The following is an 8,540-nucleotide window of genomic DNA, read 5'->3' as shown; positions in this document are numbered from 1 at the left end:
GCCCAGCCCCCCCTTCCGTGCCCCCCCAGCCTCTGCCAGCCCTGCCCCCCGCGTGTCCCCCCCAGCCTCTGCCAGCCCTGCCCCCCTGCGTGTCCCCCCCACAGCCTCTGCCAGCCCTGCCCCCCCAGCCCGGCCGGTGCCCCTCACTCCCGACCCGCAGCCTCTGCCAGCCCAGCCCTGGGCTCCCCCCAGCTCTGCCGGTGCCCCTCACTCCCGACCCGCAGCCCCTGCCAGCCCAGCCCTGGGCTCCCCCCACAGCTCTGCCAGTGCCCCTCACTCCCGACCCGCAGCCCCCTTGTAAATTATTTCAGCCAGGCAGAGAAGTTTTGTTTCCTTTATTGCTCCGTTCGTACAGTTCGTTCCCCTTTGATTCCAGGGTTCGGGGCCGATTCCCCCCCCCTCCAGCGCCCCTGGGGCCAGGCTGGGAGTGGGGCAGGGACCCCCGGGGCTCTCAGCGCTGCCTGGGGCTGGGTGGGGCGTCAGAGGCTCCCGGAGAGGCTGATCTTGACCAATGAGATGCTCTCGATGGACTGGTTCCGCCCCTTCTCGTAGATGAGGTAGAGGGTGGGGGGCTCCCCGGGGGCATCCCAGGGCTCCATGACGTCTAGGGAGGAGTAGCCGCTGGGCCCCGCCCAGACCTGCAGGGGGCGCTGCCACCAGGAGATGCCCTTGGCCGAAGTCCAGCGCAGGGTCAGGTTCACGCCTGGGGCGGGGGAGAAAAGGGGGTGAGAGATGCACAGAGCCCCCCCATGTGCCCCCAGTGCAGCCCCCACCCCCTATACAGCTCCCCCAGGACAGGTCCCTGCCCTCCCTCGCCCTGCGCCCCCCACAGCGACCCCCCTGCAGCCCAAGCGCCCCACAGGCCCCCCCCGCCCCCAGCGCTGCCCCCCCCACGCACGGTGGGTGTCGTTGGCCGGGTTGCTGAAGAAGACCAGGCCCCCGGTGACCACGGCTCCGGCCGCCACGGCGGGGTCCACCAGGGTGGGGTCAAAGGTCACGGCCTCGGGGGGGAGGGTCTCGCCGGCATCCCAGCTCCGGGCCAGGATGCGGCAGGGGCAGTGGTAGAAGTTCTGGTTCCGGGCGTTGATCACCAGCGACCCGTCCGGCAGCTCGTAGGGCTGGGGAGGGGGAGGGGGGGTTAACCCGGACACCTGGGTTCCTTCTGCCCTGCCACCCCCTCACCATGGACGCCTGGGTCCCATCCCCTCCCTGTCTGGGCACTGGGAGCTGGGGGGTCCTGTCCCGGACACCTGGGTCCCATCCCATCTCTGTCTGAGGAGGGGGGCTGTCCCGGACGCCTGGGTCCCATCCCCTCTCTGTCTGAGGAAGGGGCCCGTCCCGGACGCCTGGGTTCCATCCCCTCTCTGTCTGAGGAGGGGGGCCCGTCCCGGACACCTGGGTCCCATCCCCTCTGTCTGGGCACTGGGAGCTGGGGGTCCCGTCCCGGACGCTTGGGTCCCATCGCCTCTCTGTCTGAGGAGGAGGCCCGTCCCGGACGCCTGGGTCCCATCCTGCTCACCTGGCACTCGTCGGGGTTGAAGTCGTGGGCTAACTTGGGGCGCCCGTAGGGGATCCCGCGCAGGGCCCCCCCGAGGCGCCAGTTCTCGCCGTGGTCGTCGCTAAGCAGGCAGTAGATCCCGTCCAGGTCCAGCGTCCTGTGGCCACAGACGATCAGCCGCCCCCTGCGGGGCTCGTAGCGTTTCTGAGGCCGGGCGAGGAGAGAGGGGGTTGAGTCACCAGTCCTCCAGCCCAGATGCAGCCCCTCTGGGGTGGGGCAGGGGCTGGTTATCCAGGGACCCCTCCCGCCTGCGCTGACATGCGGCTGGCTCTGGGGTGGGGCATGGGGGACTCCTTGTGACGCTTTGTACCTCGGGGGAACACCCTGCACCCCCATGTTCATCTTTATAAATGGATTGTGTGGCATCCAATGCAAAGTTTGTCATGTCGGGTGTGTTCAAAAGGCTCATGATGCCCTGAGCACGGCTGTTCTAGTGAGGTTACAGTCATCGGTACAGTAAGAATGGGGAGTCCGGTGGCACCTTAAAGACGAACAGATTGATTTGGGGATAAGCTTTCCTGGGTAAAAACCCCACTTCTTCCGCTGCCTGGAGTGAAAGTTACAGCTGCAGGCGCTGTTATACTGACACGTGCAGAGACGGGAGTTTCCTCGCCAGTGGAGAACCAGTGTGGACAGGGCCAGTTCCAGCAGGGGGGATTGGGCCACTCCCAATAATAGATGAGGAGGTGTCAATCCAGGAGAGGCAAAGCTGCTTCTGTAATGAGCCAGCCACTCCCAGGCCCTATTCCAGCCCAAATTAATGGGGTTACATTTGCAAATGAATTGTAGTTCTGCTGTTTCTCTCTCAAGTCTGTTTCTGAAGGTTTTTTGTTCAATGATAGTGACTTTTCAATCTGTTATCGACTGTCTAGGGAAATTGAAGTGTCTCCTACTGGCTTTTGTGTGTTATCATTCCCGATGTCCGATTTGTGTCCATTTATTCCTTTGCGTAGAGACTGTCCGGTTTGGCCAATGTACATGGCAGAGGGGCATTGCTGGCACCTGATGGCAAATATCCCATTGGTAGATGTGCAGGTGAATGAGCCCTTGATGGTGTGGCTGATGTGGTTGGGTCTCCGATGGTGTCGCCAGAGTAGATATGGGGACAGAGTAGGCAACGAGGTTTGCTACAGGGATTGGTTCCTGGGTTGGTGTTTCTGTGGTGTGGTGTGTAGTTGCTGGTGAGTATTTGCTTCAGGTTGGGGGGTTGTCTGTAAGCGAGGACTGGCCTGTCTCCCAAGGTCTGTGAGAGTGAGGGCTTTAAACTAGGTTTGACGGGGACAGGTGAGCAAAGCCCGCAGGTAAGTGGGGAACATGGAGACCTGGGAGATGGGTCGGAGACGAGAGGGAGTGTGGGCTATATTGGCAGAGAGAAAGGAGGGTCAGGACAAAACCGGGAGGAAAGATCAAACCAGTATCTTAGATGCCTATATACAAATGCGAGAAGTATGGGTAATAAGCAGGAAGAACTGGAAGTGCTAATAAATAAATACAACTATGACATTGTTGGCATCACTGAAACTTGGTGGGATAATACACATGATTGGAATGTGGGTGTGGATGGATACAGCTTGCTCAGGAAGGATAGACAGGGGAAAAAGGGAGGAGGTGTTGCCTTATATATTAAAAATGTACACACTTGGACTGAGGTAGAGATGGACATAGGAGACGGAAGTGTTGAGAGTCTCTGGGTTAGGCTAAAAGGGGTAAAAAACATGGGTGATGTCATGCTAGGAGTCTACTACAGGCCACCTAACCAGGTGGAAGAGGTGGATGAGGCTTTTTTTAAACAACTAACAAAATCATCCAAAGCCCAAGATTTGGTGGTGATGGGGGACTTCAACTATCCGGATATATGTTGGGAAAATAACACAGCGGGGCACAGACTATCCAACAAATTCTTGGACTGCATTGGAGACAACTTTTTATTTCAGAAGGTTGAAAAACCTACTAGGGGTGAAGCTGTTCTAGACTTGATTTTAACAAATAGGGAGGAACTCGTTGAGAATTTGAAAGTAGAAGGCAGCTTGGGTGAAAGTGATCATGAAATCATAGAGTTTGCAATTCTAAGGAAGGGTAGAAGGGAGAACAGCACAATAGAGACAATGGATTTCAGGAAGGCGGATTTTGGTAAGCTCAGAGAGCTGATAGGTAAGGTCCCATGGGAATCAAGACTGAGGGGAAAAACAACTGAGGAGAGTTGGCAGTTTTTCAAAGGGACACTATTAAGGGCCCAAAAACAAGCTATTCCGCTGGTTAGGAAAGATAGAAAATGTGGCAAAAGACCACCTTGGCTTAACCACGAGATCTTGCATGATCTAAAAAATAAAAAGGAGTCCTATAAAAAATGGAAACTAGGACAGATTACAAAGGATGAATATAGGCAAACAACACAGGAATGCAGGGGCAAGATTAGAAAGGCAAAGGCACAAAATGAGCTCAAACTAGCTAAGGGAATAAAGGGGAACAAGAAGACTTTTTATCAATACATTAGAAGGAAGAGGAAGACCAAAGACAGGGTAGGCCCACTGCTTAGTGAAGAGGGAGAAACAGTAACAGGAAACTTGGAAATGGCAGAGACGCTTAATGACTTCTTTGTTTCGGTCTTCACCGAGAAGTCTGAAGGAATGCCTAACCTAGTGAATGCTAATGGGAAGGGGGTAGGTTTAGCAGATAAAATAAAAAAAGAACAAGTTAAAAATCACTTAGAAAAGTTAGATGCCTGCAAGTCACCAGGGCCTGATGAAATGCATCCTAGAATACTCAAGGAGCTAATAGAGGAGGTATCTGAGCCTCTAGCTATTATCTTTGGAAAATCATGGGAGACGGGAGAGATTCCAGAAGACTGGAAAAGGGCAAATATAGTGTCCATCTATAAAAAGGGAAATAAAAACAACCCAGGAAACTACAGACCAGTTAGTTTAACTTCTGTGCCAGGGAAGATAATGGAGCAAGTAATTAAGGAAATCATCTGCAAACACTTGGAAGGTGGTAAGGTGATAGGGAACAGCCAGCATGGATTTGTAAAGAACAAATCATGTCAAACCAATCTGATAGCTTTCTTCGATAGGATAACGAGTCTTGGGGATAAGGGAGAAGCTGTGGATGTGGTATACCTGGACTTTAGTAAGACATTTGATACGGTCTCGCATGATATTCTTATCGATAAACTAGGCAAATACAATTTAGATGGGGCTACTATAAGGTGGGTGCATTCTTGCGCTCTACTCTGTGCTGGTTAGGCCTCAGCTGGAGTATTGTGTCCAGTTCTGGGCACCGCATTTCAAGAAAGATGTGGAGAAATTGGAGCGGGTCCAGAGAAGAGCAACAAGAATGATTAAAGGTCTTGAGAACATGACCTATGAAGGAAGGCTGAAAGAATTGGGTTTGTTTAATTTGGAAAAGAGAAGACTGAGAGGGGACATGATAAGGCTTAAACTGCAGCAAGGGAAGTCTAGGTTGGACATTAGGAAAAAGTTCCTAACTGTCAGGGTGGTTAAACACAGGAATAAATTGCCTAGGGAGGTTGTGGAATCTCCATCTCTGGAGATATTTAAGAGTAGGTTAGATAAATGTCTATCAGGGATGGTCTAGACAGTATTTGGTCCTGCCATGCGGGCAGGGGACTGGACTCGATGACCTCTCGAGGTCCCTTCCAGTCCTAGAATCTATGAATCTATGAAACCCCCCGAATCCCCCTGTACCCGCAACTCCACCTGCCACGTGCTGGTCCTCATGACAGACGGTGAGACCCCCTGAATCCCCCTGTACCCCCAAACCCTCACACCCCCAGTACCCCTGAACCCCAACTCCACCCGCCACATGCTGGTCCTCATGACCAACTGTGAGACCCCCAAACCCCCTGTACCCCCAAACACCTCTGTACTCCAATCCCCAACCCCCCTGTACCTCCAAACCCCAACTCCACCTGCCACGTGCTGGTCCTCATGACTGACTGTGAGACCTCCCAAACTCCCTGTACCCCCAAACCCCTCTGGCCCCCTGAACCCCCCAGAGCCCCTGTACCGCTGAACACCTCTATAGTCCCCTGTGCCCTTCCCAGCCCCACTGAAATCCCAACCCCTCCCACATCCCCCCCCGAACTCCTTCACTCCAGGCAGCACCTCAGCCCCCCACAGTGCCCAACCCCCATCCTCTGAGTCCCCTCCCCCGTCTGCTTCCCCAGCCCCCCTCACTCTCCCCTCCCCCCAGGGAACACCAACATGGGGGGCTCCCCGGTGCCGGTGGTGGGGCAGATCCGGGAGCTGCTGAGCATCGGCCGGGACGTCCGCAACCCCCGCGAGGATTACCTGGGTGAGGGGGGCCGGGGCCTGGGGAGTGGGGCAGATCGTGGGGGGCCATGGGGGAGGTGTGTGGGGGTTGGCCGTGGAGTTGGCAGGAGGGTCCATGGGGGTCTCTGGGGTGGGGGTCCATGGGATGGGCGGGGGGTCCATGGGGGGGGTCTCTGGGGTGGGGGGGCCCGTGGGGTTGGTGGGGGGATCCATGGGGGGCTGTGGGGGAGAGGGCCGTGGGGGTTGGGGCCATGGGGTCGGGGTGGTGTGGGGGGGAGGGCTGTGGGGTTGGCAGGCGGCTGCATGGGGGGGGGTCCCCCGGCCCGGCTCATGTCCCTCCCCCCCAGATATCTACGTGTTCGGGATCGGGGCCATGGTGAACTCGGAGAACATCGCGGAGCTCGCCTCCAAGAAGAGCGGCGAGAAACACGTTTTCCACATGCAGGACATCAAGGACCTGCAGAAGGCATTCCACGAGATGATCGGTATCCCGGGAACCCTGGCGTCCGGCTCCCCGTTCCCTGGGAACCCCGGCATCCGGCTCCCTGCCCCCACTGCCCCAGGAACCCCGGCGTCTGGCTCCCCACCTCCCCGGGAACCCTGGTGTCCGGCTCCCCACCCCAGGAACCCTGGCGTCCAGCTCCCCACCCCCACCACCCCAGGAACCCCGGCGTCCAGTTCCCCACCCCCCCTCCTGGGAACCTGGCGTCCAGCTCCCCACCCCCCACCTCCCCAGGAACCACAGCGCCCGGCTCCCCCCTCCCTGGGAACCCTGGTGTCCGGCTCCCCAACCCCCACCTCCCCGGGAACCCCGGCTCCCCACCCCCACAGAAACCCTGGCATCGGGCTCTCTTCCCCCGCTCTAACCACCAGCCCCCACTCCCCTCCCCGAGCTGAGAGAGAACCCAGGCGTCCTGACCCCGTCTCCCCCCAGATGAGAGCGAGACGCTGAGCATGTGCGGCCTGGGCTGGGCACACGAGGAGGCCAACGACCACCAGAGAAACCCCTGGCACGTCAGCATCAAAATCGCCGTGAGTGGGGCTGGGGCACAGGGGGGCTGGGAGCAGAGGGCACACGGGGGAGCTGGGGGTGGAGCACAGGGGGGCTGGGGCTGTGGGGTGCACGGGGGCTGGAGGGGGGGGTGGGGCGCAGGGGGAGCTGGGGGTGGGGTGCAGGGGGCTGGAGGTGGGAGGGGGTACAGAGCACAGGGGGTGCAGGCCACAGGGGGCTGGGAGGGGAGGGGGCTCGGGGTGTGGGGTGCAGGGGGCTGGCTGGGAGAGGGCGCAGGTGGGTGGGGACACATGGGGGAGCTGGGTGTGGGGCGCAGGAGAGCTGGGAGGGGAGGCGGGGCACGGGGGTGTGGGGAAGAAGGAGCTGGAGGCGAGGGGGTGGGCTGGGAAGGGCACAGGGGAGGGTAGCTGGGGGTTTATGGGGGGCCGGGGGGAGCCCCCCTCTCATGCTGGGGTCTCGGAGCCACGCGGCACCTGCTACACATCTGCTGGAGACAGGCACTGGGTCCCCCCCCCAGCGTCCCCCAAGCACGGGACCCCAGCCTCAGCCCCTCCTGCCCCATGCCGGTCTCCCCACACGCCCCCCCTCTCCGCAGCGCCCCGGGAAAGGGCTGGAGTCCTGCAAGGGGGCCCTGATCTCCGAGTACTTCGTGCTCACGGCCGCCCACTGCTTCGACATCGACGACCAGGCCCACTGGATCACCGTGGACGTGGGTGAGCTGGACGCCGGGGTTCTCTGCCTGGCCCGGGAGGGGAGGGGAGCCCGGACTCCTGGGTTCTCTCCCCGGCTCTGGGAGGGGAGTGGGGGCTGGTGGGTTAGAGCAGGGGGGGCTGGGAGCCAGGACTCCTGGGTTCTCTGGCGGCTCTGGGAGGGGAGGGTGGTGGTGCAAGCAGGGGCTGGAGCCGGATGCCTGGGTTCTCCCCAGGGAAGTCGAGCTCGGCGAGCAGGGTGGAGAACCTCTGGAGTCACCCCCAGTACAACATCGGGAAGCTTCGGGGCGCTGGGATCCCCGAGTTCTATGACTACGACGTGGCTCTGCTGAAACTCAAGGACAAGATCAAGTTCTCCTTCAATGCCCGGTGAGTGGGGGTCCCGGGATCCCTCCCCCGCCGGCCCCCCAGCCCCCCACTGACCCTCTGCTGCCCCCCACAGGCCCATCTGCCTGCCCTGCACTGAGGGGACCACCCGCGCCCTGCGCAAGCCCCACCCGGAGACCACCTGCAACGACCACAGTAAGAGCCCCTGCCCCCTACTCCCGACCCACGGCCCCCCCCAGCTCCACTGGTGCCCCTCACTCCCGGCCCGCGGCCCCCTGCCCCCCCAGCTTTGCCGGTGCCTCCCGCTCCTGACCCGCAGCCCCCCAGGTCCGCCGGTGCCTCCCGCTCCCGACCCACAGCGCCCTGCCAGTGCCCCCCACTCCCAACCCACGGCCCCCTGCCCCCTAGCTCCGCCGGTGCGCCCCACCCACGGACCCCCTGCCCCCCAGCTCCACCAGTGCCCCCCGCTCCCGCCCCACAGCCCCCCTGCCCCCCCAGCTCAGCCGGTGCACCCCACTCCTGACCCACAGCCCCCCTGCCCCCCAAGTGCCCCTCACTCCCTACCCGCAGCCCCCTGCCCCCACCAGCTCTACTGGTGCCCCCCACTCCCGCCCCACAGCCCCCCGCTCCGCCGGTGCCCC

General features: G+C 60.4%; 2 protein-coding genes across 2 annotated transcripts; one reads left to right on the top strand and one right to left on the bottom strand.

Annotated features, from left to right (window-relative positions):
- Positions 1-320: 320 nt before the first annotated feature.
- On the bottom strand, positions 321-1,894 carry LOC112122295 (sialidase-1). The gene is made up of 3 exons (XM_024221128.2): positions 1,520-1,894; positions 899-1,118; positions 321-703 (listed from the first exon to the last, which is right to left on the bottom strand). The coding sequence occupies exons 1-3, from the start codon at positions 1,892-1,894 to the stop codon at positions 480-482; spliced, it is 819 nt and encodes a 272-aa protein (XP_024076896.1). The 3' UTR covers positions 321-479.
- A 3,342-nt stretch (positions 1,895-5,236) lies between these two features.
- On the top strand, positions 5,237-8,422 carry LOC112122762 (complement factor B-like). Its single transcript, XM_029913136.1, has 8 exons — positions 5,237-5,303; positions 5,771-5,872; positions 6,198-6,335; positions 6,785-6,882; positions 7,458-7,575; positions 7,788-7,941; positions 8,015-8,315; positions 8,381-8,422. Exons 1-8 carry the CDS (start codon positions 5,237-5,239, stop codon positions 8,420-8,422), a joined length of 1,020 nt encoding a protein of 339 aa, XP_029768996.1.
- Positions 8,423-8,540: the final 118 nt, after the last annotated feature.

This window comes from Terrapene carolina, unplaced genomic scaffold, assembly GCF_002925995.2.
Source record: "Terrapene carolina triunguis isolate 2854851 unplaced genomic scaffold, T_m_triunguis-2.0 Scaffold474, whole genome shotgun sequence".
NCBI lineage: Eukaryota > Metazoa > Chordata > Testudines > Emydidae > Terrapene > Terrapene triunguis.
This window is presented reverse-complemented; position numbering and strand designations above follow the sequence as displayed.